We start from the raw sequence: 23,009 nt of genomic DNA, 5'->3' as shown, positions 1-23,009 counted from the left end.
ACGGAGGGGAGGGGTTGGTGGTAGAGGAGGTGATGGAGGGGGAAGAGGTATGTAGGGTGGAGGGGTGGAATCGGGTAGGTCTGTATCCTCTTTCACTCTTTTCTTTTTCTCCCTAGTACTAAGTGCAAACAACTTAGTGCGAGTTTCCCCCATTATCCAGAGGGAGGCGTACTCGCTCTCCTCTGAGTTCAAGGGCTCTTTAGAATTCACGTAAATATTTAAAGCCTGACATATCCAATCCTCAAATGAGCCAAACACTGGCCAGTACAAATGGTCTCCTCTTATTTGTTTCCCTCCCCACACCTCTATCCAGTAGTGCACCATTTTCACCTTGTCCTTTCCTTTCCTGGTGGGGAAGGCATCCCAACTTTTAATCATTAGTCCTAATGGGCTATCTGGAGGAATTTGGGGAAGCTTTACAGGGTTTCCCCTACCCATGGGACCAGAGGGCTTGCTTTTCCTCTGTCCCATCTTCTGGAGTGCCTTCTTACACACACCTCCACGCATCCCTCAATTCGTGGCCCAGCCCGTCGCCGGGTGTGGGAAACGCACTACTATGAGGTCCACACTCACGTCGTCTCACAGAGACGTCTCATTCATTACACTCCGGGATCCCAACCCCGACTGAGCGGGCCCCGCTCGCTCTGAACGGAGCAACCTCAGTAGCCCCGAAGGACCACTGAAAGGTACTTACACAGTCCTGTGTCTTCGCCCGGGACTTCGTGCACAAAGATTAACGGGTTGCCGGCTATTCTTTGCTTGCCACCGAATTTGGGTTCGTCGGTAAGGGTCCCAGAGGGGAGACTCCTGAGCGGAGCTCGCTGCCAAGGCAGCGAGGGCGCCTCCCCGGGAGGAGCTTCCAACGGATAGCCCTTATCCGAGTCACGGCACCAGATTGTTATAAATAGAGGCAAATAATTTGTTCAGCCTTTCGAGGGTCAATAAGAAATTTATTGATTACAGCAAGCGATGGCAAGCAAACAGCGCTGGGTGCAGCCAGGGAGCCCCTGCTCCGCAAACGGCTCACACCGTTTCCCCCTCCCCAGAGTCTTTTTATACTCTCTTTCTTCCGTGTCCGCGGTATCTCTGGATGTACTCTGCGCTTGCGCCCTCTGTTGCTAGGCGGTCTTCTTCTACTCTCTGGTGGTCGCTGGAGGAAGGCTCCTCTCTTCTTCCTCGATGAAAGTCCATGACCCTGTAATGGTCTTTTCCATATAAGGTTATATGTTATATGCATCTCAGCTCAAATCCTGTTACCTACACAAGGCTTCCCCGTTGGCTTCCTGTTATTTACACAAGGCTTTCCCCTTTTTGTCCTGATGAACAAAGAGTCTTTTCTAACTTATCACACAGAGCAGCAGCTGTCCCTTCTTCTTTCCTTGTGGCACACCGGTGGCCAGAGGATGAGGAGGCGTGGTGTGCAGAGTCTTTTGCTGAAGTCCAGAACAACAGCTGTTCCCGCTCCTTCCCTGGTGTCAGCACCAGGGCTCTCTCCCTCTCTGTCTCTCTGTCTCCCTGCTTCTCACCGCCTAACCTAGTCTATTCTTTTTTAGATTATGGCGACGGGTAAAAGTCAATCAGGGGATGTGTTTCCTTCTTCCTCAGCTAGGGCATTTGTCTAGACCCGTCTACTGTGTTTAGTTTTTGATTTATGGTCCTCTTTATCTCCTAAAAATACTCCCAAGATCCTAAGGGTTTTTTATTTGCATGTTAGTCCCAGAATGGCAGCGTGGGGGGGTGGGAGGCCAGTTATCTCCAGGTAGTTTAGAGCAATTAGCTAATTAACATTTCAGTATCAGTACTTAGCTAGAGTTAGTAGTTTTTTTAGTGTTGCCATGGGAACTAAGAAGGCCCTGCCCGCGTCTCTGGGGAACACGTGGAAACTGTTCATTACAACAATGATCCTGAGTCCGAAGAATCTGCTCAAGATTAAGGGGCAGGACATTGGACAAGGGACCCACGGTAACAAAACTATATTTTGGGATGTGAATTGGCCAGAGACAAAACATGCAACCCCCAAGAAACTAAATCCAAGGGCAAGCAGTCTAAAGTGTCTTCACTTTACAAGGAGGGCCTGGTACTTATTTTTTAACCAGACTGTATGAGTCGGGGGAAATAAAACCTCAATTTTCGTAGCTTACCCCCAAGTAAATCAATTATGCAATGGTAACACCCAGCTAGAGTAGTACAAAAGGGGAAGTTGGGAATGCTGCACGAATTAATGTGTTCAAATAAAGAGACAGGGGATTGTTATATATGTAATTCGTGCAATTGGGGGTGCATGTAATAAACTGTAGTTATAAATGTTATACACTGTAGCCATAAAATGTTTTAGAGTTGCTGTAAAAAAAACAGGGCAAAGGGAATTCGCAGATTAAGTTGCTGAGCACCTAATTAACATTCAAAAAGCCCTAGCCAGCAATAACGAGTGGGCCATCAAGTCACACCCAAGCTAAACCCAGACAGATGGGGCCAAAGCCAAGACCCAGACATAACCCCAGGAGCAGAGACAAAGAGATGAAGTCCCAGAGATAAGCAGCTATTGTCCCCTTCCCAGAGATATCTGGACAATATCAGCAAGTAGATGAGCAGCTGCCAAGAAGACATCAGCGGCGGGGATGCCTCCTCTGTGAGAGAGGACTGCATGAATATGCAGTAGCTTATTGCCAAGGGCAAAATAAAACATATAAAAACCCTCTGCCGAAATACAATGGTGCGCAAACCGGACAGAGGCACTGACTTTGTTGGTTTGCACCCAGAGCTGCTCTGTAGACTGTGGGCGAATCCCAACCGAGCTGCGGTCGGGGCAAATTCGAACTCTAAATTGTTATGCGATCGCAAAATAAATGTATGCTATTAATTAATTTAGATTGGCTTGTCTCTATTTACAACAGTCAACATATCCTCTTTTCCCTTCAAGGAGGGCTTGTTCTGCTAAACCTTCCCGGACCCCAGTTTGGCATTGAAAAACCTCCAAACAACCATGTGGTAAGACACTTCCCTGCCCTTCATACAGAAACTGCATTCAAAATCCTGTCCTCCTCCAGCACCAAGACATCATCATTCCAACATCCCAGAGTCTGCCTACCACCCCTCCCACGTCTTCAATCTCTGTCTTTCTTCCCTTCTCACTTTCTTTTCTTTTCCCTATCTTTTCCTCTTTTTTTTTTTTTTCCCTCTGATTCAACACACCTTGGACCACACCAGGTGTACACACAACTAGTTTATTTCTAAAAGTAAGTCCACAGCTCTCTCCTCTTCTGGTACAACCCCCACTTCCAGTTGCATCTACAAGTCTCTCCCAAAAAGCTGATGCTTGCCCCAGGAACCAACAAGACATCTCCCATCCAAATTCTAGTTTTACCTTCAATTTCCACATCTTTAATGACAGGAACTGTAAAACTCTTTCCTTTTGCCCCTGTGGATCATTTAGAGTATCTTTACTTACACTATAATCTTTTGGAATATTTAATAGGGAGGTTCTTTCTGCCCCTGTGTCTACCACAAATTCTAATTTTTCTTCTTGGGGACCCACTTTTAAAGTTATCACAGGCTCCAGATGGCATTTGTCCCCCAGAAGTTAGAGCCTATAACTTCCCTAGTCCTCCTCTGGGCCCATGTCTCAGAAAATTTACAGGTCTTTTATCTGATCAGGGCAATTTCTTCTATAATGTCCTTCGACCCTACAGTAAAAACAGATATTTTGAGAATGCTCTTGATATTTGGTTTGTACTGGGGTTCTGTTTTTTTTCCTTTCCCCTGTCTCTACGACCTTCATATCTAGAAGTGGTGCCTGGGAGTTTTAGATTCCTCTGGAAATTACTTTCTCTCAGAGTGGTTACCATAATTTTTGCTTTCACTTTAGCTTTTTCTTAATCTGTCTGGACATAAATCTTTTGAGCCTCCTTTAATAAATTATCTAGTGATCTTTTGTTCCAGTCTTCCATTTTTTCTAGTTTTTTTCTAATATCTGGCCAGGCATTAGTGACAAAATTAATTCTTAACAGAGCGTGTCCCACAATAGTCTCAGGGTGTATTCTGGAATATTGTTTCATATTTCTCTAAAGTCTGTCTAACCATTCAGTTGGAGTTTCTTCTTTGCCCTGTTGTCCCTTAAAAGCCTTTTTAGCATTTTGCCTTGGGGTGCTGCCTCTTTTATTCCCTTGATTATCAAATTACAATAATCATGAATATGTTTCCTCCCTTCCTCACCATTTTGACTCCAATTAGAAGGTGCTATTGGCATTTTCTGATCTCCTGGAGGAGCCCTGCTGGTTTTCCCTTTCCCAAATTTTTATTCCAGAAGCCCTGATTATTTGCCTCTTCTCCTGAAAAAAAACTATTTTCATCCCAAGTCGACAAGGTGCTTCTTCTTCAGGGAAAAAGTTTTCTTGAACAGCAGGAGCTGTCATTATCAAGGGAATGGGACCCAGGGCAGGGACGAATGGAAGTGTCGAAGGAAGGGGGGTGAGGGGAGGGATCCGTGCTGAGGCTTGGTCCTCCAAGGGGAGGGCGTAGGCGAGGTCTGCTGCCGGAAGCGCCAAAGCAGGGGGGTCTTCCGGTGGAAACCGAACCGAAGCGTGGATGGACTACACATGGTTCATGGCGGCTGGGTCGGCAGCTCCCAGCACAGCCAGCATAGACAAAGCAGGTGGAGTGGGGGCAGCAGTAGCGGTGGCGCCCAGTGCAGTTGACACAGGCAGAGCAGCCAGGAGTGGGGCAGTGGGGACAGCCGCAGGAGAAGCGATCAGGAATGGAGTGGCTGGAACAAACTGGGCGGCCGGCGCGGCGACCACAGACCACGCGGCAAGCGGGACCCCTGGCACGGCCAGTGGAATGACCACAGACCCCGGTGGCAGGCGGGACCCGTGGCACAGCTCGCGGAGCAGCTGCGGGCCAGGCGGCTGGGACTGAGGCAGACAAGTTCACTGGTGGGGCCGGGACGTGGGCTGGATCAAGTGGTGTAGCCGTGAGTGGCGAGACCAGAGCCAGGCCAGTGGCTGGGGGCGGGGAGCAGCGCAGCCGCGAACGGCAGGGGAGCAAGCGGGAACGGAGGAGGTAATACTTGTAAAGGATCCCAGTCTTTTTCTTTCTTCTCTTCCTCCTTTTCCCAGACCTTTTATTTCCCCTTTTTCTTTTCTTGCTTTGTCTCAGGGGTTTCTGATATTTTAAAGATTTTTATTCTCCTACAATCTCCCATCCAGCATGCGGCATATTCTCTTTCTTCTGGATTAAACGGTTCTTTTGAATTTACAAATAAATTCAGAGCCTGACAAATCCAAAGTTCAAAAAAACCGTATCTAGGCCAATAAACGTGGTCAGATATTTTCTTCTTTGCCCATTCATACAAAATTGGATCATCTTTACCTTGTCCTTTCTCCTTGTACAAGAATTTTTATCCCAGTTAGCTAACATAACTCCCAGAGGGCTATCTTGGGGTATCTCTGCTGGTACCCTTTTATCCCCCCCTTTTTTTTTTTCTGTACACAACTTACTGGTTTTCTGTCCCATTTTTCAAGATCTTATCTATTCCTCCCCTGCCTCTGTTTCCCACTTTCTCTAACAACCTAAATACCACCTTCTTCCCACAACACAAAAAACCCTTTCTCTCACAATACAATTCAATACAATACACCTCCCTCCAAGGAGATAAAGTGAAGCTTAAATTAAACAATCTACATTACATATACTTTCATTTATCTACATTTACTTACTTTTATTTCCACTCACTCTCACACACATTCATTCACATCCTCAGGCCTGTTCATTCATGCTTCTCAACTTCTGCTTACCGGAGGTTTTTTTTTTTGGTTTTTGGTGGCTTGCCCACCCGGACTATATAAAGTACCTTTTTTTTTTTTTTTTGACATGTCAGAACCTTAAGTACTGATACCCCTAAGTTTCCCCACTGACTTAGGTTCAGCACTCCATACATTTCCCTTTATTTTATTGGACAGAGAAAGGAAACATTAGCAAACCTCTTAGACTTACATGAAGCGGACCTCTGTTACCAGAGAATCACTGGTCTGTGTAGGCCCCCACCCTGACCCCTTCCACCTCCCCCGAGGTTTTGGCTATCCCTCTTCCCTAGAGATAGCCTCAGTCAGGGGTTCGGACCTCCGCACCTTGCCCAAGCTGGACTTCCCACCCGCCCATACCCTGAGGAATGGGCCACACAACTACCCCTTGCAGCCACGGTGCTAAAAAGTCCTACGATACTGTGGCCCCCCTTGCCTTGGGGTCAGCCTCTCCAGGCTTCAGTACCGCCAGGCGTCCAGGAAAGGCCTTGAATCTGGTTGCCTCTGGTGTTAGTTCACCTGTGAGGCTGTCTGTGTGTGACTCTCTCTCTCCACAGTCCCCACATGCCTGGGGAACAATGGCTTGTTTGCGGGTCACATACACCTTTTGCCACAGCCCCCTCACCAACCCCAGAAGCTGAAGCTGATTTTGCATGTGACTCACTCTCACACACAACAAGGCTACAGTAAGGTAAAATCTCCAGTGTTATTGGCCATTTCAAGGTGCTCTTGGATCCCACACCTCTGAGTCTCTAGTATTTGCTGCTCTCAACCTAGAAGCTTTTAAGCCTAGATGCTCTTGAGTTTAGCACTCCCAAGTCTCTTGTGTGGTTTAGACCCTCAACCTGGCAAAATTTCTATTGGCCAACCCCGGATGCTCTTGGGTATCCCTCAATCCAGCTGTGTTGTTTAACCCTGGATGCTCTTAGGCATATCCTCCATCTGGCAGAATTTTATTCAATCCTGGATGCTCTTGGGCATATTTATCCTTCAACCCAGCAGGTTCAATCCTGGATGCTCTTGGGCATATTTATCCCTCAACCCAGCAGAATTTTTTTAGGGACCCCTCCCTTTTGTCTCATTTCCTAGGGAATTGTGCTAGGAAACTCCTCTGCTCCCTTCCTCCAAGGGGTCCAACCCCTCCCTGGGACCCCATCCCAGTCACCCCGGGGGATTCTCTCACTCCTTTTTTTCTCTCGCTTTGTCTCTTTAATGGCCGTTTTTCTTGCGAAAAGACGGAACTGCAGCATGGGAGACTCTTCATTCACTTAGCAGGTCTGGGATAACCAGCCTGCCTCTCATACACACACACATTCATCCCCCCGTACCTGCCCCCCCCGAAAAGTACTTACAATCCTTTTTCCTTTCCAGGTCTTCATGTACACTAGTCTTAGGGGGCCAATTACTGTGGTTTTAGGAAGCCTTTTCCTTTTTCTTTGTTTTACTGTCTCTTTTTGTCCACTGGGTAGGAACCTGCGTCTGCCGATCACGCCAGAAGAAACAGAGCGAGGCTGCCAAACTTGACAGGGATTAATACAGGACTTTCCAACATAACACATATAGTATTCATTTTAACATTTGGGAAGAGTCAATCATAAAATATGCATTTTTCACACTGCGATAATGGGGGCAGGGAAAAGAGAGATGGGGTTGGGGCAGCCTTGCTCTTGCTGCTGGGCTTCGTAGGAGGACGGTTGGACCTGCAGCTTGGGGAAAGGAGCTCGCTGCCACCACCATAACCCAGCAGGGAACCTTTTTTCTGCTGCTGGGCCCCGCATCCCCCTGCCCTACCAGGACATCCCGCAGGTTCCATCTATTGCGGTGGAGAGTTGATACATTCTCATCCACTGCCCCGGGATTTCTGCTCATTCCCGTCGTCCCAGCCCGCTGCTTCCAAGAGTCCTGCCCGGGATCGGTTGCCCCAGGGGTTTGTGAAGCAAAGCCTCTCTTTCATCCCTTCCTGTCTCGGAAGAGCTGCCAGTGCCACGTGCTCCCCAAGCCCACGCCGGAGCACCCCCTGCAGCCACGTGGGGATCACCGCATCTGCTCTGTCCACTGGGAGCCTGCCAGCGCCCCTGCCGGCTGTGACAGTAACTACACCAAAGGGGAAAGTGCCACAGACGAAAAGGCTGTCGCTGGGTTCCTGGTTCTGTTTGTTGTTAATGCCGTAGTTGTTGTTGTTTGTTTGCTTTATTATACATACTAGTAAAGAACTGTTATTCCTATTGTCTTATCTTTGCCTGAGAGCCCCTTAATTTCAAAATTCTAATAATTCAGAGGGAGGGGGTTTACATTCTCCATTCCAAGGGAGGCTTTTCTGCCTTTCCTAGCAGACACCTGTCTTGTAAACCAAGACACCAGTGGCAAACACACACATGCACGCCTCGCCTCCCCCCCAGCTGATCTGGGGCAGGTTGGAAAAGCAGCGAAAGAAAAAAACTTTGAGAAACCACTCCAAAAGCAAATTCCCCCACCACCACGCCAGGTTGTCCCGGGATTGCTAGCAATTACTGACCTTAAACAGATACACAATACATATACAACACACACAGAGATACGAACTACATACTACACAGCAAAAAGACCTACCTTTATATTACCTCCTGCAGGATCTTGGAACCATGGTGTCTCAACCTCAGGCTGCTGCATGGAATTCTTTAGATTGTGGCAGGAAAGAATTCCTTGCAGGATGTTTCTGATCTGGGGGAAGGGTACCAGGTTCTCTTGTCCCGTCTGGGTGTGCCAGAATAACTGTTGCCTTTGGCCCAACCTGGAAATGAAACTCAAGATAATTTTAGTAAGGAGGTAATATAAAAGAGGATCTTTATTTGAAGACCTTCAGGAGCAGTTATGGAAAGATGGCCACAAAAGCCCATCCACATGGGGCGAATACAGTTCTATAAATTTTAGGAAATTAGCATAATTGGTAAAAAGCACCAATTAGGAGGACAAGTGGTGATGCAATTCCTCTCCAGGTCAAGCCCCTTCTCTGGAGCCCCCTCCTTCAGCATTAGCTGTACTTTTTCCATGAGCATGTATCTCAAAGGGTTGTTCTCAGCCTTGGCTCCCAGGAAGAACCAAGATAGCACAGAGCCTTGTACCTCCTGGGGTTTGGAGCTCTGGAATTTGTTTTGTCTTTCTGCCTAGGGAAAGGCCATGGAAAAGTACTGGGAAAATGAGTCACTAATCCAATAGGCTACAAAGCTACAAATATATGTGCGAAGAATACAGAGAACATAGAAAAAAAGGCAAAACCCAAACCAGCATCACAATCGTAATATTAAGGAAATGCCTTTATTTTGAATGTAATATTTCATTCTTCAACAGTGGCAAATAATCTTCTATATTTATTCTGGACCTCCACGCTGTAAAATAAAAGCATATAGTTAAATGTAGTCCACTAAAAGAATGGAAAATGGAGATGAAATATTTTTCAATGTTCTAGATTAACAAATAGAGCTTTAGTTTTAATTTTTTGATTTGGACATTGATTTTTAACCTGTATAGGAACATACACAGGGTGTCAAAGTATCAGCATCTACCCATAAGAACTCCATTTTTTCAGGGGAGAATACAAAAAGATAAATACCTGCAACCTATATTTATAGCTTCTTCCACTTCTCCCACTCTGAATAAACATGTCTCTTACTCACTTTAGAAAGGTCTGATAAACACAGCACTAGTAAATAGAAGTTTTAGAATTATTTTCACTGCCCAAATTCCAAAGCAAAACCAAACCCAAGGTCAGCCATTACAATCTTTTTGAGAAATCAGAAAGGTACTCAATTCATTATTTTGCTAATGAAATTATTTTACAATTTACCTCACCATTACAAAATTTATTTCTAATACTGATATACATTAAGGAAAACTGATATCCTCTATTAATATGATCACACTGTAGGTGTCCTTATAATTTAACAAAGCTATGTGTCTTTTCATTTCAAACTCACACCCGTCTCTTCAGTTCTTCATATTTTGTGCATTTTCCCTTTTTAAGCATCAGTGTTTACAACTGAAAATTGTTACAGAACAAAAGCAGTTTTTTCTTGCCTTTTATGTACAATGGCATATTTGCAAATATTGCAGAAAATATTTATATCAAGTTTAATAAAATGTTTCTACTACTAGAAATACAAGCAATAACTTACTAATACATAACTTATACTAGCTCGAGGAATATTTTAGACTTCAGTTGCTTGGTAATAGCCTTTGCTGGTTGTCGTGGGGACAGGACATTTTCATGCTCATTATCCCAATCGTGGTTTCTGTTCCCTGTCCTCAGTTTGTTTTGTCTTCCTTCCCCCCGCCCGGCTGGCTGCTGGCTTGCCGCTTAGCTTGCTTGCTGCTTTTGCTTGCTGCTGGCTGCATGCTTTGCTGGCTCTGCTTTCCTCTCTTTTTTTTCCTCTGCTTTTCGCTGGCTTGCTTTTTTGCCATTTTTTTTTTTCTTTTTCCTTTTTCCTGGTTTCCGTTGTTCCCTTCCCCCCCCCCCCCCCCCAAGACATCGGACCTACTCCGGGCAGGAGCTCCCCTGGGGTCTGCGAAAGAAGCTGCGTACCCTCTGCGGCGAAGAGAGATACAGCTCAACCCTCTTGGACTGGTGAAAACATCTGTGGTCATCTTGGGCTATTTCTCTTGTGCTGGGGAGTGTTTTTTGTTGTGCCTTAATAAACAAGTTTTTTCCACTTCCCCTCTGAAGGAATTCCTCCCGAACCCGGTGGTGGGGGGGAGGTTGCGGAGGGTTTGGTTTCCTATAGGGGGCTCCTTTGGAGGTGTTTTCCCCTAATTTGTCCAAAACCAGGACACTGGTCTAAGAACAGACTCTTGTGCTCCTGTACAGCATATTCAAATTAGACGTTAAACAGCTGTTACACAAGAGGTAGTGACTGTAATTAATGTAGGCTATGACTATCACAAGCTGTCTGCATGGCTGTATCTCTCTAATTAGTGACACCACAAATTACTAATTAGTGAGAGTTGGGTACCTTGTATATTAAGATTTTGTAGTTTGGGTACTGTGCATCAAAGCGGTGAAAACTCCAAGTATACACTTGCCAAGAATTACAATGTGATATCGTATTTTAAACTTGGAAGGAGGTGTAGAAATATGATAAATACTAGGTAAATACAGACAATACACAACAATAAATGAAACTTACTTGAATATATTCAGTCTCTTCATCTGACATTAGTTTTCGTCTGTATTTCTGAGGCAAGGTTCTTGTTGATTCAGAAGTGTCTGGTATACCTTGTACTCCACTAACAGGTGAAATATTTTGAAATCCTGGTGAACTGCCTCCTACAGACTCCTGTGCTTTTGAAGCACCAAGAGATGGCATACTTGTTTGTAGAGATTCCAGTACTGAAATCCAGATTGCAAAACCATTACAGAAATAGAACAAGACTTTAAAATTAATTAGTGAGCAGCCAATAAAAGTTACCAGTTATTGACAATGTTCTTCATTATAAAAAATACTAAAAAGAATTAAAATAATTAAAAGATACTCTACTTCTCACAAGCTGTTTTTATTGTTGTTAAATATACCAAGAACACGGTGAAAAAATTCTGAAAGCAAAAGAAAGCATATTTGAGTGGCAGAAATACGGATGTGGAAACAGAAGATAAATCAACATAGATCCTAACAAAGGCTTTTTCACTGGGAAGCTGTACTTGCAGAAGCAGCATTAAGTATCAAACATGTGTGTGGGAGGGAATTATGTAGAAAGATAAATAAATAACATCCAACTGAGATGACGCTTTTTGTTTACAGCAACTGTAAAGACAAACAAATGAAAAAGGGGTAGAGGCTTAGAGAAAGAAAAAGCTCACAACTATGGCATACCACAATATGTAATAGAATGCTATACCCATTCTTAATATTACAAAATGGCATCAAGAAAGTAAGGTCCCAAACAGAGCAAGGAGGAAGAGAACCCATCAAAAGGAGCAGAATCTGAACAGGGAGCATGCTATTAAACTGAAATTTTAAAATTTAAGAGCAAAAGGCAAAGGGAACAGAGGATGAAAACAAAAGAAAACAACACACAGATGATAATAGCTTTGGCTAGTAATGACTACAAAGTATTTTTAAGAAGTAACATACCTTATATATTAAAAAAAAAGACAGTTTCTCCAAATTTGTTTTATATACCACATAAATATTTAGAAATTTGCCTAAGATTTTCTTCTATTGTATTTTTTAAAGTCTGAAGTATATTTGCAATAAAAGCATTAGCCAACCAAAAACCCGAAGTCAAGATTAAAAAATACCTGACCTAATACTGCTGTTGCTTAAGCTCAGATACAGTCCCTACTACAGTTTTCCCTTCCCTGTTTGAGACCACCATGTTGCAGTAGTAGTATAATAATAGAATTTGGCTGACCTTTAAAGCACTCACATCCCTAAAAGTATAGTCTTGATCTGCAGAGCTGTGTGTAGCTATGTAGAAGCAACATTCTGGTATGGTGAAACAGTTATTGCTACAGCATTCAAGCAAAGTGAAGTAGATTGCAATTCACTAGTGAGGCAGCAGAAATTAATTAATGTATAAAGGTCTAACATACTTAAAATATATAACCACAAAAATCTTGTGATGCAAAGATAAGCATAAGCTAAGTAACATGTCTTTAAGCTTTTGAGAAAGCAATTCACTGGCATGAAAGGTGGTGCAATTGGCTGAACTGGGCACAACATACAAAATTCTGACTGAAAGTTATTGCAGAATATAGTTCCTGAAGAATTCACAGGTAAGTCAGAAGTTGCATTGATGTTCATTGTAGATACTTTGCAGTGTTAATGGATAAATTAAACTTAAAGTTAAATCCTAAATATAATGCTGTGGCAAATACATAGTATGGTATCATTTCTAAACAAATGAGAATAACAACAGAGCTTCTTAAAATATCTACTACTTTAATTTCAAATGCTTTATTGACTCAAAAGGAATATTAAAACAACATATAGCTCATTAACTTTGATGTTCTAAATGTAACAGTATTGAGGTTCCTATAAATATAAACATAGCTATAGGTATAAAAATTAATATCAAAGATTGCATTGAAGTTAATTTTTTCTCAGCATCAATTATTAGCACAAAGAAACACTTCTTAAAATGTACAGTGGAATGGCTCTTAGCCATAAATCAGGGTTTTAAATGCCACCACCATCACACACTCCAATTAGGAAAAGAAAGGATGAGGAAAATGCAGCATCATTTTCTGCAAAGATCACCAAATGCCTAAGGCTGCTTCAAATTCACTTGGATACTATCACTTCAGGTAAATATTAGTATTTTCAAAAACATGACTTCTTATATAAGTAGAAAAATATCACTAGATATCATTGTGATTCTACCTTGACCAAAAAATAAAGGCATGCATGTATTATTTATATTCCCACAGTTGTATGGAGTCTGAAAATGAAAGCCTTCAAACAAAAACAATGATGATTCAGAAACCCTGCTCAAAATCAGTTGAGTTGCATAGTCAAAGCAGAAAAATTGTGTGGTGATTCTTATATACAACAGTTTATGCAAAGAAATATGGCGTAAGTTGTATCTATAGATGAAATACTTACTTTTAGGTCTGGGACTACTTTTTCTGTCTGGGAACTTTATTAAGGGAGTATGTGGCTTGACTACCTAGAACAAGACAACGTAGTAGGAAAAATAGGGAGAATAAAATATATTTCTAGACAAACATTAATAAAATGGAACACACAACAATTTAAACAACCATTTCTGTACTGCTGCTTTGTGCACCAGCACTGTGATAAAATTACTACTTGAATTTTATTTTTACACAAAGAGAAATTTCACCTTTAAAGGCACTACCCCACCCTAGTGTCCAGAACAGGAATAAGCATTCTCTTCCTTTTCTCGCAGCAATCAGTGTGTATGCAGAAATAGCTACTACAGTAGCAAAAATGGAATGATGAAGTTTTAGCATGTGAAATTGCTAGCAGTGCTCTTTACCTGTACATATTTGTTCAGCTGGCTGGCTGGGATGGACTAGTTCCATTAAGAAAAAAAACCCTATAAATTATAACGTCTGGTATTCAAAGCCACTGTGCTTATTTTTAAAATATGTGTTTTCAAGAAGACTCTATGTTTCACCTTTGAAGGGAAGAAGGATGGCATAGAAACGAGATACTGATTAGCGCCCTCCCCTCTTGAAGAGCGACCGAAAAGGGGCAGCCTGTAGACTGCTCAGTAACATCCTTTGGTACCAGAACCAGACACAGGAATCTAATGACCGGCGCTACCAGGCCGGCCCCGCCTCATGCTTCTTCCCCCGCGCCAAGGACACCAGCCTCTCCAGCGGCGCTTTGGGCATCGGCCACCTCAGGCCCCGGCGGCCGCGCGCGAAGCGAGGCCTGCCACCCGCGCCAGGTTCCAGGCCCCAGGCCCCAGGCTCCCGGCCCCAGCCACCCCAGCCGCCTCCCGGTCCGCAGGCCACACACCGCTACCTGTACGACTCTAGTGGCAGCCGCCATCTTACTGCCCATGGTTACACCATATCCCAGTGCCTGAGGAGCAATACTAGGCCACGCCCACTATGAGCGGGGCCCAGAGAAGGGGCTGCTTGAAGCAGTGCCAAAATGCAAATAAAATAAAGGGACAACACATTAGAATTTAAAAATCGCTTCAAGTAGCTCTGCATTTTATTTGAATTTGATCAAGATACAGCCAATCCACATTTTAAAAGCTGACTCTCCCTTATAAAGAGTGACGATGTTTTAATTTAACATATTACTTTGGTGAGTTGACCTTGGCTAGACATCAGATGCCGGACAAGCTGCCTTATCCCTTCCTCTCCTCAGCAGAACAAGGGGGAGAAAAAGACGACAAAAGGCTCATGGGTTGAGAAAAGGACAGGGAGATCACTCAGCACTTACCATCACAGGCAAAACAGACTAATTTGGTTCTCAGTTGATATCTTCCTGATTGCTGATACTTCTTTTTTATTCTCCACATAGCACTTGCAGTTTGATTTCCAATTATTTCGATTGATGCTGAAATATTCATGTGAAAAACGCCAGTCACTTGTTTTAAAATTTTAAAAGTTTAATAGTAATAAAATAGTTATAAAAATAGTAGTAAAAATTAGAGCAATAAGAATTTGGACAGTCAGAGTTAGGACAATAAAAAGCAAAGAATTATGGACGTACGGGTGCTTTGCTCTGCCCCAAAGCACACCTTGCTAACAAAGGATTAACCCTTAAAAGCAATAGCCTGTTGCATATTCATATATCTCATACATGATTCAGAAATTCTTTTCAAACAAAGGATGTCTTCTGCTTAGTTTCTGCCCCCTCCCCAAACTTTTAAATCAATTCCTTTGGCTCCTAGAAGTCTGGAAGAAGTCGGAATAGTCCTGATAAGGAAGCAATAATTCTTCTCTTGAGATCTTGGTGCCTTGTTGCTGTTATCTGTATGCAAAGAGTTTCTTGGTTATGTGGAAAATGCATATTTTATGATTGGCTTTTCGCAAATATTAAAATGAATATTATATGTGTAATGTTAGAAAGTTATGCTGTATTAATTTTCTTAAGTAGTGTGTTAAATATATTTCTAGGTTATAACACAATGTTAAAATAGAAACTATGCTATGTAAGACACTTTTTAAGTAACTCAAAAAAAAAGAGATAATAAAAAAATTCTTCGCACAGAGATAACAGCGAAAGGACACATAAAGAGTTACTGCCTCCTTATCAAAAAAGAAACATTCTTCCACCTTCTCTCCATCTTTATGGAGCCACCAGGATTAAGGGGAAGAAGTTGACAAAAACCAAAAAAAGTTCTTAATTTGCAAGGAATTTATGCATCATGTATGAGATATATGAATATGCAACAGGGTATTGCTTTTAAGGGTTATTCCTTTGTTCACAAGGCATGTTTTTGGCAGCTTAGTGTCCAAAAGCATCCAGACATCCATAATTCTTTGTTTTTTATTGTCTTGTAATTGTCCTAACTCTAAATTTTTATTACTCTAATTGTATTACTATTTTTATAACCATTTAATTATTATTAAACTTTTAAAAATTCTAAAAACAAGTGATTAGCATTTTTCACAGTTATCTTAGCCATTCCTTGAGCTAATTACAAAAAGTATCTCACATCACATAGTTTCTATTTGAATATTATGCTATATCCTAAAAACTATATTTACCACACTACTTAAAAGAGATTAATACAGCATAACTTTCCAACATAACACATATAGTATTCATTTTAATATTTGCGAAAAGCCAGTCATATAATATGCATCTATATAATTCACAATTGCTTTTTCTAATTCACTAACTCCTAACCAGGGGATAAGCCATCTGGCAAAGGTATGGAAAGTTGTTGATCTCTTTATAAAAGGATTGCTAATTATTTTGTTTTATTTTAGATCAGCCTTCAAATTCTTGATAACTGTAATATTTGGGATTATGGCTCCTAAAGTGCAAATACCCTTGTCACCAAAAATCGGGAATAAAACTCTAACACTGTAATTTCAGTGTTAGAAAGCAGCATCACTTTTATTTACAATGCTAGGTATGAGTGGGATATTTCCACCTAACCCATGCACCACAGCTCACTAACAAACTGGTTTAAATCTATGTAACTTATACGTATTTAGTATATTTCTTGAAACTCACACATATATGCTAAACATCCCTGCAAATTGTTTTGCATATTTAAATCACTTCACAGACCTTATTTACATTAGAGTAGGGGTCTTTTGAGGGTCTCTGGTGGTCATTTGGGGAACATCCCATTCCTCAAATTATCCTTTTTTGGTCACAAGACTCCAAAAAAAGTTTATTCTCTTTGAATGCATCCCAGTGATGTGGTCTGGCCAAGATACACCTTCTTATCAGTGTTGCTCAGGCCCACAGTCATTAGGGCTAAGATAACCACTTGCACACATTAATACAAGACTAAGCACTGTCGGTTAAAGCTAAATTAATTCACAAGACTTAAACACTATTTCTTACAATTAAAGATTTTCCCCAAACCCTTCCAGTTCTGAGGTAAAGCCTTTTCACATAACAGGTAATCTGAGCAGGCCCAGGCCTGTTCAGTGCTGCACCAATCTCTTGGCCACAGGATAAACTAAACCAGCTCATGGTAACAGAGGAGCCCACAATCAGCTTAAACTTGATTATGCCACTTGCATTCCCTTGCCTTTATCTAAAAGTGCAGCATGAAGTTCTCATGAAAACATAATTTCTTGTTTGCTTTTAAGAAAATCTGATCACACTACAGTTCATATGGTTTCCTACAAAAGTAGTGTTGACACAATCGACTTTGTCTAGTCCTTTTTGGGGGATTACGTCTGTTTATACATGTGCTAGGGTAAGGTGATGTCTTCAGATTCCACTCATTATCTTTTTCTTCTTGATCTATATTAAATGAGGTACTTACCTGTCGGAACTCAAGGTGTCCCTCAGACACTCTTGGATGTTCCGGGTCCAGGGCAGAAGCCTCTGAGACCCTGGCAGGCAGCCAGAAACCCCTGTGGTTTTGAGTTTGACCCATGGAACAATTTACCAACTTTGCAGGAAGAACAAGAAATCACAAAAGTTTAGATATTATAATAGAAGTAATCACAAAGTAAAAGGTAGGATTTTTGAGTGCTGTACAGGGGGGTTTTAGGCCTTGTACAGAGGGGTCTGAGTTTTGTACATGGGGGTCAGAGGTTCTAAGATGGAGGGATTTGGGCGTGCCCTGTCCTCCTTCTTTCTCCTTCCTATTCCCCATGTTCTTGGTGATGTTGGCACTCACAGATTGGTTTAGAGTAGAAAGCCGCTGTTCAATATAGGTAATAGGCATTGGGGAAAAACTATAAACGTTTAATACGTAATGTGTGATATAAAAGATGGCACCAGCCCCTTGGGCGGGGGAGACGAAGACGAAGAGAGACGAAGACGAAGAGAGACAAAGACGAAGAGAGACAAAGACGAAGAGAGACAAAGACGGAGGGAGACGGAGAGAGACGCAGAGGGAGAAGGAGTCAGGGAGAATGTCAGGAAGTCTGTGTGCCTTGAGATAACATGCAATAAACTGTCTTGAGACCAGACGACTGAAGACTACTGAGTCTTTTTTTGAAGGCACGGGTTGGAGGAGAGACTTTACGACCACCCAGAATCACCCCAATCTGGGGGAGATTCCGGCACTTTACCCACAACGTTGCCTATTTTATATCAGTGGGGATTGGAACTCCAATTAAATGTATTCCTTTTCCTGAATGTTCAGGCATATGAGCATATATCCAACAATCACTCAGATTAGCTCTTTGTTACTTCCTACATCTATTTCAGGTGGAGAATGAAGCTTTATTGGTTTTCCAGACCTGATCTCAGTGATATTGTTAAACTTAGTCCACTTAACAAGATAAATGAGAGTTAAAACATCATACTGCTTTGAATAGAAATATACAAAATTTAATCCAAATGGAAATACAAATACCATTGTAAAATAACTCCGTTCACATGTGTCGTGTTTGATAATGACCAAATGCCAGGCACCCACGAAAGCTGCTTGCTCACCCTCCCGTGACACAGCTGGGCAGAGAAAAAAATTAAACAAAGGGTTCATGAGTGGAGATAAGGACCATGAGAAAACACTCCAAGGGCAAAACAGACTCAACTTAGAAGTCCAAAGTGAAGTTATTGCTAACAGAGTCAGAGGAGGATAATGAGAAGTAAAATAAGTCCTCAAAACCACGTTTTTCTCACCAACCCCTCCCTCCTTGCCACCAACAGCACAGGAAGACAGGGCATGGGGGTTTTGGTCAGTTCATCACCCAAGATGATCTGATGCTGCTCTGGGAGAGGAGTCCTTCCCCTATGAGACTGTGGGGTCTCTTCCCACAGAAGAGACTTCTCCATGAACTTCTCCAATGTGGTTCCAATCTCATGAGCAGTAGTCCTCCCAAAACTACTGCAACATGAGTCCCTCCCAAGGGCAAACAGTCCTCCCAAAACTGCTGTGGCATGGGTCACTCTTCCACAGGGTGCAGTCCTCCAAGGACAGGCTGATCCAGCCTGGAAGCAAGGGCCCCCTCTCCTCACCAGGTCTCCCACTGGATCACAGCATCCTCCAGGCATCTATCTGCTCTGGCATGAACACCTCCCTCACAGGCTGTGGGTGGATCTCTGCATCCCCCGTGGACCTCCATGGGCTGCAGGGGAACAGCGTGATTCACTATGGTCATCACCACAGCCTGCAGAGGAATCTCAGCTCCAGTTCATGGAGCACCTCCTCCCCCTCCTTCTTCACTGACTGTGGAAACCCAGGGCACTGGGAATATTTCTGGGGTGTCCTGATCCCCAGGGGAGCACTGACTTTGACCCTCATTCATGGAGAAAACTTCCAAAGCCTCAAGGTAAACTAGAAACCACAAAAGTGTGAAATAGATTGTAGAGAGTAGTGTAGTATGTCACATGGGTGAGAAATTTAGGTTTTAGGATTTTTAGTATGTTATAGATGGATACAAGATGGAGGGTACAGGGTGCTGTCTCGAGTTCCTTTCTTCTTCTTTCTTCTTCTTGGGTTTAGGTGGTATCTTGTAATTGGGTAGAAAAATCCGTGTTGCGGGTCTTTAGGGGTCAGTTATTGGGTTAGAAAGGAAAATAATTTAGGTGTCACTTCTTAATTGGGTAGCTTAGTTTTTGATTACAGTTAAAAGGCCTTGTAACACGAGATTGTTAGCCATTTTTGTGCTGTTTTTCCTGCACGCAGAGTCTGGTGCAGACAGTGTGCGGCGTGGGTTTTCACTCTCCCCGGCTGCACGCGGCTCTTGGGAGCCCGGCTGTGGCGTAGCTTCCACGTGCTGCCGGGGTTTGCTGCCGCGGATTCCCAGACACGGCTCCGTGTCTCGGGCGCGTGGGCTGGCCAGCCTCTGTTACCGTGCGCTAGGGATCCGGTAAAGAGGTAAGGAATTTGTCCATTTACTCCGTGCTTGGCAGGAACGGTTTATTGGTCACGTGGCGCGGTTCAATGGAAAGACACGACCGCTCCCAGCACTCGCATGGGAGAAAATGGCGCCTGGGTGCCGGCGGGATAGGATTTTATGGAGGGGCGGGGTGAGAGGATCCACGGCCTGCCGGCCAATAGGGGCGGCTGCCGTGGCGGTGACGCCAGCAACAGCGACCAACCAGACAACCCCGCAGGGGCGGGCACCGAGCCTCGGGCTGAGCGGGATCGTGTGGCTTGGGGTGGCCAGCACGGGGTTTCCCGGGGCCAGACGGCAGGGTGGTTACAGGAGCGGCAGAGGGGGAAGATCCGGCAGCAGGCAACATGGGGGCAGAAACCGCGGGGGGGGAAACAACATGGGGGGTGCGCGGGATTACAGAACTTGACTTATTTTAACATAAATTAAAAACCATAATCTAAACCCAAACTCCAGGATGCAACATCTCCCCGCTTAATAAAATATAAAAAGAAAGCAGTGGTGTTGATTCAGTCTCTCAAGCAGTGGCCTCTTCTCCTAGCTTCTTCTGCTGCTGCAACTGCGGTGACAGCTACGCAGGTGGAGAGGGCCTGGAGATGGTACTGGTGCTGGTTCTTCTCAGGGTGTTTAGGGATAGGGAAACTAGGAAACAACTTTAATACAAACACAGGAACTGGGGGTATAACTGGGCTGAGGTAGCTGTAAGGGAAGCATTGGTTAGGGAGAGGTAGAATCTTTTCCTTCCTTGCGGCGTCTGCGATTGGATGCAACCCCTAGATTGGTGGGATCACAGGTTGCATCCACTGGCACTGTATCACTCCGACTCACTGACTGCCCTGCTGTGTAGGGTTTAACATGCCTCCTGGGGATCCACCTGACTCCTGAAGGTGTAGACACGCAGGCATATCCCCGTCCCCAAGTCAAAAGTGGAAATGGACCCTGGATTTCTTTAGAGTCCGGATCCCTCACTAACACTGGAGGCCGCTCCTCTGGCTGGAGCTCCTGATGTTGTTTGAAATGTCTCAGGGCTGGCGGTTCTGGTCTGTCAAAAGAACAGTTCAGGAAATTGATGGTAAACAATGCTTTGCAGAGCCTCTCATGCGGTGATAGCACTCGCACATCCTTTCGCTGCTTTTTGAGGACTTGCTTTAGAGTCTGGTGGGTTCTCTCTATTATGGCCTGGCCGGTGGGGGAGTGGGGAATCCCGGTCTTATGTTGAACCCCCCAATCTTGTAGGAAGCTGCAGAACACCTTGGAAGTATAGGCTGGACCATTGTCTGTTTTAATCGTGGTTGGGACCCCTAAGGTGGCAAAGGCCTGGACAAGATGTTTCCTGACGTCTGTGGCCCTTTCCCCTATGTGTGCTGAAGCAAAAACTGCCCCCGAGAAGGTGTCCATGGTTACATGGACATTCTTGAGCTTACCGATCTCAGGGACCTTGGTGACATCCATTTGCCACACCTCACAACTGCGGAGACCTTTGGGATTCACACCTGCTCCCAGTGTTGGTAAAGATGCCTCCTGACAGTTGGGGCATGAGGCCACAATTTCCCTGGCTTGGTCACACCACAGATTAAACTGGCGTACCAGCCCCGGGGCATTCTGATGGAACTGCTGATGGCTCAGCTTGGCCTGCTCAACTATGCTCGGCTGGCCTCCTAGGTGTACAGGGGCTGCCAAGGCGTCTGCTCTGCGGTTTCCCTCGGCAATAAAGCCTGGGAGATCCGTGTGTGGTCTCACATGTACCACATAAAAGGGATGCTCACGGTTAGAAACCAGGTGTACTAATTTTGAGAGCAACCCAAAGATGACCTGATTTGGCACCTCTTTTACAACTGCATGTTCAGCTCTAGACACTGCTCCAGCTACGTATGCTGAATCTGTTACCAAATTAAACGGCTGTTCAAACCTCTCAAAAGCTCTCACTACAGCATCCAACTCAGCCACCTGTGGGGAACCTTCTACTACTTTAATGTCTGATTCCCACACTTGAGTCTCTGGGTCCCTCCAAGTCACCACTGACTTGTGGGGCTTCCCTGACCCGTCCATGAATACTGTTAGTGCTCTGAGGGTTTTTTTGTTCTGTAACTCTTTGGGTAACAATTTGAATTCAGTATTGAACAAATAATGGCCAGGATGTCCGATCTTAATTTGGCCTGAGAAGCTGTCTAGAGCGAACTGTAAATTCTCATTCTGCCTTAGCAGGTGTTCAAAAGCCTCTTTGGTCATCCTCCCCGTGGATGTTTTGATGGGGAGATGGATACATGTAAAGTCACAGCCAGCTAGTACTTGCAGACGAGCCCTGGCCCGTATTATGAGCTGCGCCATCAGCTCTTGTGGCCTGGTGATACTCTTGGACTGCCTGTGGCCAAGGAACACCCACTCTATTATTAAGAGGGGGTCCCGTTGACCCTTGTCCCACTGAAATATCACACCATACAAATGGGGCAACTCACCCAAGACGATGAATCGGAAAGGCAGTCCTGGTTGGCAACGGTGGGCCTGCCTGCACGTGATGGCTTTCTGGACCTTCTCGAGCGCTGCTCTGGCCTCTCGGGTCAGGACTCTCAGGGAACCTAAACCCTCATCCCCCTCCCTTTCTGCTAACAATTCAAAGAGGGGAGATAGTTCCCCCGTAGTGAGTCCTAGCCATGGCCTGATCTAATTTAATTAGCCGCACAGGCGCTGGAGATCATTCAGCGTCTTGGGGTTATCATTTATCTCTATCTGTTGGGGTCTGATCGTCCAGTTGTTAATTTCCAGGCCCAGGTACTTCCAGGGTGGCAGCAACTGTACTTTTTCTTTCTGTAGCTCAAATCCGTCCACCAACAAGGCCCTAACAGTGTCCTCCAGTGCTACTTGCAGGATCTCACTGTCAGGGGCACAAATCAGCACATCATCCATGTAATGATAGAAAATACAGGATGTCCACTTGGCACGCATTGGGGATAGAACCCTAGCGACATACCACTGGCATATAGTAGGGGAACATTTAAAACCCTGTGGTAGTACCGTCCAGTGGTAGCGCTTCATTGGGGCTTCTCTGTTGATGGAAGGCACAGAGAATGCGAAACGGGGAGCATCATCCGAATGGAGTGGGATTTGGAAGAAACAATCTTTTATGTCAATTACAGCCAAATTGTAATTCTGGGTTAGCATAGATGGAGATGCCATACCCGGTTGGAGGGAGCCCATATCTTGCACTGCCTCATTAATTTTTCTCAAATCGTGGAGGAGTCGCCACTTGTCTCTCCCCAGTTTTTTTA

At 44.2% G+C, this 23,009-nt stretch overlaps 1 protein-coding gene across 1 annotated transcript; it reads right to left on the bottom strand.

Annotated features, from left to right (window-relative positions):
- Positions 1-943: 943 nt before the first annotated feature.
- Positions 944-14,337, bottom strand: LOC128802382 (alpha-ketoglutarate dehydrogenase component 4-like). Its single transcript, XM_053968701.1, has 5 exons — positions 14,267-14,337; positions 13,376-13,439; positions 10,958-11,160; positions 8,388-9,163; positions 944-1,205 (listed from the first exon to the last, which is right to left on the bottom strand). Exons 1-4 carry the CDS (start codon positions 14,303-14,305, stop codon positions 9,146-9,148), a joined length of 324 nt encoding a protein of 107 aa, XP_053824676.1. The 5' UTR covers positions 14,306-14,337; the 3' UTR covers positions 944-1,205; positions 8,388-9,145.
- Between the last annotated feature and the right edge of the window lie 8,672 nt (positions 14,338-23,009).

The sequence above is a fragment of the Vidua chalybeata genome, chromosome W, assembly GCF_026979565.1.
Source record: "Vidua chalybeata isolate OUT-0048 chromosome W, bVidCha1 merged haplotype, whole genome shotgun sequence".
In the NCBI taxonomy this organism is placed as follows: domain Eukaryota; kingdom Metazoa; phylum Chordata; class Aves; order Passeriformes; family Viduidae; genus Vidua; species Vidua chalybeata.
Note: the sequence above shows the minus strand (reverse complement) of the source record. Positions and strands in the feature narration are given on the sequence as shown.